Below are 13,702 nucleotides of genomic sequence, written 5' to 3'. Positions count from 1 at the left end.
GATTTGCCAGGGTTGAACTTGATTGGGGGCAGTCTAAATTATATCAAAGTCCTTATGATATCAGGCTGAATCCTCAGAGCCTCAAGTTGTTTGCCTGTGTTCAGATGTTTCTAATAAATGTATTTCTCCCCTATAGGTTGAACTTGATTGGGGGCAGTCTAAATTATATCAAAGTCCTTATGATATCAGGCTGAATCCGCAGAGCCTCAAGTTGTTTGCCTGTGTTCAGATGTTTCTAATAAATGTATTTCTCCCCTATAGTTTGCATAAGTTTCTTGGCAGGGATATACTTATTATTTTAAAAGAGATCCATTTTATTTTCTTTCAAAATGAAAACAAGGAAATAAAAAGTCTTATGCCATCTTTACAGATAAACAGTATATTACAGCATAAATTTCTATGACTGAAGCCCATTATTTCAGTTGCTAATTTTATTCTATATTCTAAGAACTGAACTATGGCTTTCCTTTCCTTTCAGTTCTGTTATGAATAGTTTTGTTTTGTTTTTGTCTATTGAAAGGTGCAGAGCTAATTATTTCAAGGATGTGAAAGGGTTGGTCCATAAGCTGCATGTGGTTCCAACCACTCAAAGTCTGTGATGTGTGAACTGGTTGAATATCTTTTGTCTGAAATGCATGGAATCAGAAGTGTTTGGGATTTCAGGTTATTTCAAATTTTGGATTACCTGATTTTGCACATATGTACATAATGAGAGCCCCCTGGTGGTGCAGTGGGTTAAACCGCTGAGCTTGCTGATCGAAAGGTTGGTGGTTCGAATGTGGGGCGCGGGGTGAGCTACTGTTAGGCCTAGCTTCTTTCAAACCAGGAGTTCAAAAACATGCAAATGTGAGTAGATCAATAAGTACCACTTCTGTGGTAAGGTAACAATACTCCATGTTATCATGCTGGCCAGATGACTTTGGAGGTGTCTATGGACAATACCGGCTTTTCAGCTTAAAAATGAAGATGAGCACCACCCCCAGAGTCAGACACGACTAGACTTAATGTCAGTGGAGACGTTTACCTTTTACATAACGAGATCATGGAAAAGTCAAAAAACGAACTTCATTTATGTTTTATATAAACTTTATACATATAGCCTGAAGGTAATTTGATGCAATATTTTAATAATTTTGCACATGAAACAAAGATTATATACTGAGCCATCAGAAAGCCAAGGTATGTCTATCTCAATAACCCATATGGACAGTTTTGGATTCTGGAGTATTTAGGATTTCTGGATAAGGGATGCTGAACCTATATATAAACACATAGATAACCTATCCAGTTTGAGTACAGCACTGCAATAAAGAAACACTATAATCTTATTTCCAGTAATACCGTATATAACATATATATTCAACTTCATATATAAGTCAAGGACAGATTCTGCAGCCATATATATGGATTTTGATATAACTGGTAGATAAATCAAGAATCATTCCGCAGAGAGGGGAACATACCAGTGCCACTTCTGGGGATCAGCCACCTCTGGCCACCACCACCATTTCCTATACATTAAAAAGTCCATGTGGTGCCATGGCAGAGCGAGTAGAAGGTGTTTCTTTTAGGTCTTTCTGGAATGATGTAAGCAATTTCCTTTTGCTAATCTACTCAAAGAAGGGAATAAGCTTTCTTTCTTTCTTTTTGTGATAAAAATTAAGGTACAGTATTCACACCAACCCATGGATAAGTTGACTCAGGCTTTTAAGTTGGTTTTTCCCCCACTTAAATTTCTAGACTTATACATGAGCATACAGGATAGATGGGGAGAGAGCAGTGATTATTTCTTGTGATTTAATTGCTTGCACTTAATTAGTTTTGAATACTTTAAACAACTCCCTATACAGATCTTTTGTTACATTATAGCAATCCCATGAACATACAAATATGTACCAATCTACTGAAAAGAGAAAATGTTAGCATCACCCTGCTGAGTAAAAAGAAAAAAAAATATTTCATGAAATGCATTAATTCTGAAAATGTGATTGGAACCATTCAGTCTTTTGGAATTTCTATTTTAGACAGAAAACCTTTGCTATATGCGCCGATTACACATTTTAAATGTCTCTTTAATGTTTCTTGGGACTTGTAAAATGATAATAGTTTTTCATAGCTGCATACATCAGATATGACATATAAAAATGTGCTCCCTTTTGTTTTTTTTAATTTTATTAATTATAGACACAAGTAGAGTAATACAAATCTCAAAAATGAAATTCCACTTACATTTTTACTCAATATAATGTATCTTATTTACTTAACCTTACCAATCCCAATTCCACCCTTATCAACCACTTGTGTCTAGCAGTTTTTCTTCCCCCTTCGCCCCACCCCCACCCACCGGGAACAGTTGCATCATCAATTTGAGTATTGGGTTGTTCTATGTTTTTCAGTCTGTATGGCCATCTTCCAGAAGCATCCTCTCCTGACGATTCGCTTGAATCAATGATAGGCATCCTCAGAGGTTGTGAGGTCTGTTAGAAACTAGAAAAATTGGGTGTATATATCTGTGGAATGTCCAGGGTGGGAGAAAGAACTCTTGTCTAGTGGAGGAAGGTGTGAATGTTTCAATTGGCCATCTTGGGTAGCATTTAATGGCCTAGCAGTTTTCAAGGTCTGGCTTCTTGCTGCCTGAGGTATTCAAGTATTATTTGAAAAAAAAAATGTGTTTTTCTCTAGGAATCTGGAGAGCCGCCACCAATCCAAATAAATAATACTAGCCTTACAGATACAGTAGAGTCGTGCTTATCCAACATAAATGGGCTGGCAGAACATTGGATAAGCAAAAATGTTGGATAATATGGAGAGATTAAGGGAAAGCCTATTAAACATCAAATTATGTTGATTTAAGCACCAAAACATAATGTTTTACCAAAAAAATTGACAGAAAAAGTTCAATACCCAGCAGAATTATGTCATAATTACTGTATTTACGAATTTAGCACCAAAATATCGCAATGTATTGAAACAGCTGTGGATCTGGGTGGGAGGCAGACTATGTTGGATAATACAGAACGTTACATGAGCGAAGGTTGGATAAGCCAGGCTCTCCTGTAGTATGAAGTGGCATCCTTGCACAGTCAACTTATTCTTAACACCCATTCATTAGCCCTATCAGGATACTGTCTAAAACTGTTTAGAACTTGTGGAGACTACTCATCAAGAAGAGGAGGGAAGAGGAAATTTCTTCCTATTTCACTTTCCCTCCTCTTCTTGTGGCTGGTGGCCTGAGGCGCAGCGGGGAAGGCCTTCCTGCTGCTGACTACATGCCTTCAGAGGCCAGGGAGGTAGACAGGCGCCCTCAGGATGGGTCAGGAGGAGCAGCTGCACATGCGCTCCAAGTCACGGGAGGGCAAGCGGAGCTGGTGGCACTTATCGAGGAATTGAACAGTCCTGATAAGTGAGGAAACACTGTACTATGATTTCTGTTCTCCACCAATTTAACACAGTTTGTGCCACACAAGCAAAGTTTCTGGAGTAGAACAACTACTTTCAAAGTAAAGACCACCCAATGAAACAGGAAATAATACTTTCAAACTAGGAACAGATTTTCTTTATTATTAAAAAATGTTTTTTGTAAAATAATTGAATATTTGCCGAAAACTCCACAGAGAAGTCAACGGTTATGAAATTTAGTGAGCTAACAGTGGTCCATATGTTCTACTATTGTAGCAAGTGTCCTCAGGATTGGTCTAAAAATGCGGGAGGAAGAATCTCCTGAAGTTTTCTCGGTGCCAGTGCTGTTTTTCCCCTACTACTCATTCATGTCTGCCATTAACAAAGTGATTGGGAAGTTTTGGAACATTTTGAATTCTTTTTGAGAAATTCGGAAGTGACTTTACAATTGAACCACCAGCACCCCCTACATTTGAAACAAGTTTTTAATATTTTTTTTTTATCAATCAAACTTAATACACACATATCACAACTAAGGCCTCACAGGAAGGCTGTTTTATCCTATTTTTATACCTGAAATAGATCTCTGTATAAACCTTTCTCTTTTTTTCTAAAGCCTTGGAGGTGGGGGGACATATAGACTTAAAATAGTGCAAAATGGTCACTCAGATCATTTTATTTGAAGAAAGACAAGAGTAGGGATTGGGGGATGGGGCTGCTGCAGAAGCCTTGGTTGTGGCATGCAGCCTGTCAGTCATACTTTGCCCAGTATAAGTGATTGAAAAGTAACCACAGCACTTCCTTTTTCGGTATCTGATCATTTTCCTTCTCCACCCTGTCCAGAGCAACAACGGATCTTAAAATGCAGCCAGTCATACCTTCAGAACATAGGCAATTTATCCTTGCCATGAAGCGACTAAACTATCTTTATAGACTTTTCCCAGAACTAAAAGAAGTGGCATTCTTTCCAAGGCAATTACATGAGGCAATCATCCTTAAAACATTTGTCCCTTTAAGTCTCAGCCTGATGCCATGTGGACTTTGGCCTAATTTCAAAATACCTCTGTGTCATAGTTTGCCTCAACAGTTTTGGTGATCCACATTATGTCATAATTATTATATGCACAATCCATCTGGGTCTCTTGTATTTAAACTTAACATTCAAACACCTACTGTAGCATTTAAATAATTTTGTGCTTTGTGTGGTTGATTTATTTGTTTATGAAAACAGTACTGGTTCTCTCTTGTCAATGCAAAAGGTTTCTGCCATCAGGATGTCCTAGATCTTTTGTTTCAGGCTAACACTTCCTCATTGCATGGAAGAATGTCTAATCATTGGTTTAGGGTGAATCCCAGTAAAGTATTGCAGTTCAAATTAAATATGATATCCCTCTGCCCAGCAATACAGTAACCATATAAAGTAGATCAAGTTGAAGGGATACTTGTTGTTCCATGGTCACCTAATAAGTTTAGAGTGGAATTTGAACTTGATTCTCTTCACTCTGATTGTCTGTCTGTTCCTTATTTCCTTTGCTTACATCTTCATCAACTTAAAGAAAGTCAGTCCCTTAGCTAAATCATGATACAGTTGCAGCTTATAGGAAGAGAGTATTAGTGATTGTTCTTGGTTTTCTCAGAAATCATGGCATCTGAATGGCCGTGCTGCAAATGCCAAGAACAATGAGTTCAATGCAATAATCGGTTCTTTTCTGCTTTTTATGAATATAATGGAGGAAAGAAGGGAATGGTTTTACCATTATTCTGCCTCTGGAGTTTGTTGTAATTTATAATTGCACATGGCAGACAAACAAGTGTTCTAACGAAGCTCTGGTACTATTGCAATGAGCATCTTTCTTAAGTGTATGAAGCTAATGTGCTGTTCTATATCTGTAATTTAATTGAAGATAATTTCAGAAAAGTTTATGCATTATGAGTGCCACCACACCTAACTTAGAGGGCAGAATATAGTTCTAAAGGCTGTAATGCTATGTTTGCGTGACCAACTTTGTTATTTTGTTTTTTTGTTTTGTTTTAACTATCACTCAGTATTGCCAACTGAATCCATGTTCAAAATAATGACTGAGTTGGAGAGAATTAAGTCACATGAGTATTTCTAACCACAAATGAATGTGTAGTTCACAAATTTGTAACTAGTACCAGAAACAAGCTCACAGATTGCTTCATTTAAAAATGTACTTCTCCCCTCCCACACTTTTTCCATTTTGTAATTTAAATTTTTTACAGTTATGCAATTGGGAGTTTGAAAGACATAAACTCTATTGCAAATAGTGTAGAAATTTATCAACAAATCATACTGCTGTCTACCTACCTCCGTCTCGGTCGGCCTTATCCTGGAGGAATATTTGAAATAATTTCCAAGTCTCAGAGTACCTCTACATATCTACAGCTGAAAAAATGTTTGTTTTTTTTAATCATGAACTGTCATGGAATCCTAGCATTTTGGGAACTCTTGTTGAAAACTCTAACGTAGGCCCTAGCATGCATTTATTGAAATAGTCTTAAGACCTTCCTTCTGAGGCTGAAACAGTGTTGCATTTAACCCATCTTGGTCTTTACTGTGAGTACTATTAAAAAGCAGCATATCCTTAAAGAAACAGGCTGTGTGTCTGTCCTGAGTTTCTACTTGGGGATGATGTGTTATTTACATAATTATCTGGATTTTAATGTTATAATGCTCACAAATAGATTTGCCTAATTAAATTGTTATGCAGTTATCCTTTTGGGACTTACACTGTATTGCTTTATTTAATATTGTCATTAAATGATCAGGTTTCTCCAAAGTTTTTCAGTCTGTATCAGATTTTTTTTACTTAATGGCTGCAATCCAGCAACCCCTTGGCTTAGTGCAAATCTTCACATATGGAGATACACCAACACTACACAACTCTGTTCAATATGGCAACATTATTCAACAAATGTCAATGACTAGGTACAGTTGTACGATACACATTCACAATGGACAATACTCAAGGTGCTATTGAAATGCACAATACAGGATTTGCAATACCCAGTGTGCAGCTGCAACTCACAATTGCAACTTACAAAGACAAGGCATAAAGAAACATCCTGTCTGCACTGGTGACTTTCTGGCCCCACATTCATAAATCTCTAACTGGATACTAGCCAAACTGTGAAAAATCTTCTGACTGAAAGGACTAACACTGGCATTTTTTTCATAAATAAAGGGTGCTTGTCAGTTTATTGAAAAAATATTAACAAGAGCAAAAAAAATATCCAAACTATTCACACACTTTGTTATGCAAATAGAGTGCTCATAGTCTTACAGTTTGTTTGCTTCAAATGTTTGTGTTTGTTTTTTCTATAGTGGACCAACTACATCCATGGGTGGCAGGATCGGTGGGTGGTCTTGAAGAACAACACTCTAAGTTACTACAAGTCTGAAGATGAAACAGAATACGGCTGCAGGGGCTCAATCTGTCTGAGTAAGGCTGTCATTACAGTAAGTGTTGTTTTAAAGTTTATTTATCTTGTTATACCAGTTTTTCAGATGCTATTTTCTGGAAATAGGCTTTGAACAGTACAGCTGAGAAAACATTGAAAAGGGCTTTTTAATGGCTACAGCAAATTATAATATTTTTGGCCTTGGAGGCTGGTACAGTAAAATATTTTGAAATATATAGCAATTGCACAATAATTATCAATTGCACAATAATTATTGGAATGTGTGGTCTAATTCAAATCACAAAGACACTTCCTGTATTTGGTGTTGTCTTTCCCACTATTAGAAATATGCTGCATCTGCTTAAAATTACTTGTCTTCTGGATAGTTGGCACATTGTACAAAGAAATCAAAAGCAATCCAGTTGTAAATATAGTTATCTCAAACGTATATAAAATCTTTTGAGCGAGGCCTAATTTCCCCACCCCAGTGTTTTAAGAAGCATTTGATAAAGACATCTGAGGCCTGATTCATTCATTGCCAACAGCATCATGAGACCATCACTGGAGCATGGGTGCTGTCAAGCATATCTGCTGATCTATCAGAGAGCAGCCATGCGCTTTCTGGTCATGTGGTTATTTTGCATGCCGATGCTGCCTTACACTGGAAGCTAGCAATAATAATGTAGAAAGTAACCATGTTTTCATCCATGTTCCCGTGATTTCTTTGTTCTTCTGTTTCCAAATCAATACACTAGCATCATACAATGTCAACTCCTTCTGCTGATTCTTCCCATAGTTCTTTGATTGGATCTAGTAATTGTTAACTACTAGTGAAAAGTCCATCAGCCCAATTTAGCACAGAGATAATAATAACAGCAGTAACAACAACAACTACTACTCACCTCCCTTTGTGGCTTGAGACGGGGTACATTAGGGTTAAAACAGAGATAAACACAACACTATAAAAATACATATAACAAAATACACACAAGACCACAGCAATAAAATACAGGTTAAAATTCACATGTTAAAATTGTCAGGGTCAGCCGGCCGGAAGAGATAGGTCTTTAGTTGTGTCTTAAATTCTGACAGCTGATTTAGCGGTCAAATATCTTCTGGCAGATTATTCCACAGTCATGGGGCAGCCAATAAAAAGGGCCCCTGGATGACAGTTGTCAGTTGGGCTCTGGCCGGCTGGAATAGCCGACCCCTAGAGGACCTCAGTGTCTGAGGCAGATTGTATGGGACAAGGTGACCCTGTAGATAACCTGGCTTCAAATCATGTAGGGCTTTAAAGGTCAAAATCAGCACTTTGTACCTTGCCCGGAAACTAATTGCAATCAGTGGGGAGTTGTAATACACTCACTCATAGATGCTTGTGTAACTAGTCTGACTGCCGTGTTTGGAACTAATTGGAGTTTCTGAACTTTGTAAAGAGGTAGCCCAATGTAAAGTGCATTGAAGAAGTCCAGCATTGAGGTTACAAGTGCGTGTGCTACCATTTTTAGGCCCTTGGATTTTAGGAAGTGGCATAGTTGGCGTATCAGCTAAAGCTGATAATAAGCACTTCTGACCATCGCATCCTGCCTCTCCGCATAGTATACATATAGCAGGGTGCCCTGACTATCTGGAGAATATTCTGAAGGCTGTCTTAGAAAACCAGGGAGGTTTGCTTCTACCATATTTGCTCAGACTTCTCCTGAGATGGGAGAATTTATAATGACTGTTGGTTTTACTGATGGGTCTATGGACCGTGATAAAATTGTTGTTGTTGTATATTTGCTCAAATCAAATGCTCATCTGCTTTGACTAAATTACTTTCCCAAAATTAGGGTAGATATTAGATTTGTATAATATGGTAGTATTATGGTAAGCAAAAAGGGAAGCTACTTCAGGAGCACCTGGAGCTCCTATTTGAAGGATGTTATTCCTAATTTATTGTTAAAATGGAATTATTATTATTATTATTATTATTATTATGTTTATTTATACCTTACTTTTTCTCTCCACAGGGAGACTCGAAGCGGCTTACATTAAAAGCATTTCAATACAGTTTAATATCTACAAAAATATAAACATTAAAATAGAATTAAATATCAATGGTATTTTTTAAAACTGTTAAAATCCATAAAACATATTAAAAGCTAAAACTGCAGCACTCCCTGACTTAATGTTTAAAACCTTCTTATTTAAAGCCTGCCTCAATAAAAGGTTTTAGCCTACTGCCGGAAGAATAGCAGGAGTGTTAGAAATGAAGCATCTTTATCCCAAATATCTAAAACCATATCTATACTACAAATGTGTCAGCTATAAATAAGGTTCTCCTCCAATTAAGCTTTAATAGTTCTGTCAGTTTTATGTGACTTATATTTACTTATAGTCACATGTATATACATGAAGTTAGCAAGTAAATAATAATTCTGATTAAAATAGTATTTTTAAAGATGATGCATGCCCTTGTCTCAGCAAGCATCATATCAGTATTTTCTGTGTATTCTCCTGGTCCTCCAAGTAAGGTGTGAGCAGAAGATAGATCTTTATTTTCCCCTTCCAGGTTGAGACATTTTTATTTGAGATATGCTCTTTGTTAAACATAGTGTTTGCTCTGTTGTTGTTTACTTAGTTTTTGTTTTTTAAAATTTTAGATGGAAATGTGGAAGAGAAATTCTGCAAATTTGTATATGTTTTAGTTATAAGGTGCCTACTATTCATGATTTCTAAGTAGTAAATATCAGTTGCTCCTTTTATTATTATCATATTTTAAAGGACATAAACATTAGTGCTATTCTTTGATTTTAATTAACTATTTCCAACACAATTTTAAAACTGTGTGAGTGGCCTCAAAATTCTATTAGAGATCCTTGACCCTTTGCAGAGGTTCCTAGTGCTCCTTTAAGAAGGGAGACATTAAACTAGCTTGAGTCTCTACATTAAATTTAATTTTACCAAAGTACAAGAAGCTATTTGCCCCTTTAAAGGAGGAAAATAGAGGTTTTGTAACTTTATATTTCCAGTGCAAGAATAAAGGATGCAGGGCCCCTGCATCCCTAGCCTTCACAGCCAAATTGTAAGGAATGATGGGAATTACAGACCAGTAACATAATGCCTGTGCATGCTTTTCTTTTCACTTCCTTTTAAAAAGTTAGAGCACATATTTGATTCTCTCAGCACATATTGTTGTTGTAACAGAAATGGCTCTTAAATCTCTTGTGAAATAAGCCAGGTACATAACTTCATACATTGCTGAGCACAATCATGTTTTTGAGACATTATAAATACTTATTTATGAATAACTGTAGACTTTCTAGCTTGGTGTCCTGTCCTGTTTTGTTTTGTTTTTAATTTTCTGGATTTTTAAAAGGAATCTTGGCAACTATTGTTTGGGAGTCACAGTGGAACCTGAGAGGATATGTAAGGGGAAATGGTAAAAGCTCTGTATAAACACACAAGATTTTGCATTGCACATCTTTCTAGAGCAAAGACTTCCTTTGCAGAATTTTCCCATTCTACAAATCTTTGCTGGAAAAAATTGCTTTGAACATTTTAATACTTTGCTATTTGGAAACCAACGAAAATATTCTGATTGGATGTTTCTATGACTCTCATAATTTCCTGCTGTTTTATCAAGATGTTCAATTGAACAAAAACATAATCTGGGATAACATATTGTCCTCCGTGTAGTCTCCATTCTTCCCAAGTGGAAATAGGAGCTCTGTTATGCATGAGCAAGATGACAACGGGATACCATCTCAGAGGATACCTAGTCTAATCATCAGTAGAAGGTTACCTACAATCTAGATTCTGTTATGTCAGGAGATGAAAACCAAAAGTCCTTCAGAGCAGACCTTGGGAAACACGAGGAGAGGATGACACTGAATGTTGAATGTAGCTTGAAACTGCACAGGACATATGTCATTTTTGCACTCTTGGAAGTCATGGTCAGCTTAATTTAAGATTTTCAGTACAACGACTGGGTTAGGTGTCCTTTCCCTCTACATAAATTGTTTAGAGTTGAGAAGGCCAAGGGAAAAAATCTGGAAACATTCATGAAGATATATTTTTCCATATTCTCAAAAGGAACTTAAGGAGGGGGAATGGGGAGTTAGAACTCTCATGTTCTTTTTTGAATGAATGGAATGCTTTATATTTTTCTTCCATCCTAGAGTTTTATAGAATATTTCTTGTGTATCATATAGCGTTCAACGTTATTGTTTTACTTGATATTCAGATACACTGCCTGGTGATTTATATTGTGAATATGTGAAGCCTTATCTAGCTACATTTTTATTTACCACACATCTAATCCTTCATTGCAGTTATCTGTCTTTTTAGACTTTGGATTCAGTACTGCATTTACTACAGCATTTATAGTTTATTTTCCACCAATGTCACTAATTAAGACACGTCAGGTCAAGTCACACCCTGTTATTCCCTCCCTGAAAAATTAGCAAAGTCCTTGGGGGAAGTCCTGCTTTAAAATGCTTCACCTTGAAGTAGTGGCTTCTCAGTGAGCCACAATGAGGTATGCTTAACCAGAATGTCACAGTTCCTGGGGGGGGGGGGGGGGGGGATAGTTCAGTCAGAAATCTCTGTTTCAGGGTGGCCCTGGAACCTCCAATTAGAAATTTTTGAAGGTGCCACCATTTATTGATGAACCATATCAAACAAAGATAAATGCTCATTTAAAAAAACAGGTGACTTGCATTAAACTGATTATTCACTTGTTTGTTTATTTATTTATTATTTTGTGAATTTTTTTCTGGGATCAGAAAAGGAAATGCTGAAGCCATGGAAACTGGAAATTCTGAACCATTGAAACACTAAATATTTTTTTTTAATATTGTCCTTTATCTGTCTGGATGCCAGTGCAGTGTTTAAATTGCAACTATATCAAAGTCAACCACCTCTACCCCCTAAAATTAAAATAAACAAGAGATACATGAAACTAAAGATATGCAAAGCAAGCAGAAACAAAATTATGATTTAAGATGCCTTGAGAATTTTTCAAAAAAGTCTTAGGATAGTACCAGACTGGAGCGTATTTATATGTATTTGTTTACTATTTTTTCCACGGATGAATTGTGATATCTCAGGGCAGCATACAATTAGAACACTGTACTTCTGAATATCCCGGCACTGGGGCACTATTTTAAGAGGCCAAATGTTACTTGTCACAAACATTCCAAAGATTAGCCAACCAGAATCTAGAAACCTTGCTCTAAACAATATTATTTGGTTTTTCATGCATATTCCAGCATTATTTTCATCACTGTTTCACTTAATATAGCAAATGTATCTGAAGTTGAATGAACAGTTTGCTGAAGAAAAGTCTACATGGCATTGTAAGCCCGTGTTGAAAGAGATCCTACTAGTTGGTATTCACTGATATAATGGGAAGGATTTGAGCATTTCTTATGTGGCATATAAGTAAGATAGTATTTTAACACAACTTTAAAACTTTGGTTAATCTTGAAAGTGTAAATTCAGATCTTTCTCTCTCTCAAAGGGATGTGAAATAGAAATACCATAACCAAAACGTTTCAACTGCTTGTAATGTACCTGAATGGAATTTCCTTCAGTAGATTTTTGGCAGTAGAAATCTGTAGCTACATGTCGCCCGATTGTTAGTTTAGTCTTAGTTACCACTTGCACTGTCTTTTCATACAGGCAGCTTTTCAGTCAATTCCCCTTTGCCATAATGATGAAACACTCCAAAACAGCATTCCTTTCAGTGATCCTTTATGTACACCCACTTTGTCCAGACGCCTTTTGTTATCCCTGGCCAACGTTTTGAACATTTTTTAAAAAGGGAAAGAAAACTATCTGGAAATATAAAACAAAAGCACAAATCATAGAATGCTAACAATATAACAGTTTGTATTGGACAGGGGCATGTTACAAATGAGAAGCAGTTTATCAAATATAGAAAGATAGCTACCTGTGAGAAAGTCATTTGTAGCTTGGAATGCACATATTTTTGCTAATTTTGTTGCATGCGTAGTCATGTAATAAAAATATATATAAATGTTGCATCTAGCTACTTTAGTGAAATAGGTTTGTATTTCATCACTGTTTAAATGGGATATCTGCTGGGAACCTCAATTTATACTGCCCTGAATTTTGTTGAAAGAAAATTGGGAAATTGTGGAATCGATTACATCCGATGAAGTAGACTTAAGTCTACAGATCTCATGGTACCAACTTCTTTTTTAAAGTTAGTCTCAAAGGTGATAGAAGATCCCTTTGCATACAGTTGTAATGATAGAAAGCTAGCCTCTATAGTAAAATGACACAACCTGCAGTGGAACTGTATTTTGAGTGTTCCAAATATCATGTATTTGAATGTTGTATTCGTACTCTGGAAATCAGGATTTGGATCCTTGCTCAGCCATGGACACCCACAGAATCACATTAAGCAAGTCACATTCTGCCAGCCTTACAGAAAAGTAGTTATAAATATCTGAAAAAAAATCTTCCTGAGAAAACCCTGTGATAAAGTCATAATGATTTGAGATCTAACAAACAGTGTATAATAAGGTTTTGTTATAAGAATTATACTATAATTATAACAATTATAGTATGAATTTTGTCCTTATGCCATGTTTTCACTTACTCAGGATAGTAATAGAAATGTAAATAAGATTGAGTAAAAAATGTTAAGTGTGATTAATAAAATTTTATAACTAATTTAGACCCGTTTTTAAAGGGAGAATATTTATACATTAATTACAGTATATAGAGTAGTGAATGCAAATAGCTGTACAGAATTACTGATCTGGAAAATAACTTTACATCTTTACTTGTTAAAAGACTAATGAATATAGAAAAGTCAATAGTTCCAGATGAGAATATTTCAAGAGCAAAATTGACATTTATTTCA

General features: G+C 36.1%; 1 protein-coding gene across 2 annotated transcripts in view; it reads left to right on the top strand.

Annotated features, from left to right (window-relative positions):
- Positions 1–13,702, top strand: part of CERT1 (ceramide transporter 1) — a 68,128-nt gene that overhangs the window by 8,239 nt on the left and 46,187 nt on the right. For both annotated transcript variants that reach the window (XM_060761652.2, XM_060761651.2), the window contains exon 2: positions 6,746–6,880. In XM_060761652.2, coding sequence (XP_060617635.1) covers positions 6,746–6,880 — 135 coding nt within the window. The remainder of the gene's footprint in view (positions 1–6,745; positions 6,881–13,702) is intronic.

This window comes from Anolis sagrei, chromosome 2 (genome assembly GCF_037176765.1).
Source record: "Anolis sagrei isolate rAnoSag1 chromosome 2, rAnoSag1.mat, whole genome shotgun sequence".
Classification (NCBI taxonomy): domain Eukaryota; kingdom Metazoa; phylum Chordata; class Lepidosauria; order Squamata; family Dactyloidae; genus Anolis; species Anolis sagrei.
Note: the sequence above shows the minus strand (reverse complement) of the source record. Positions and strands in the feature narration are given on the sequence as shown.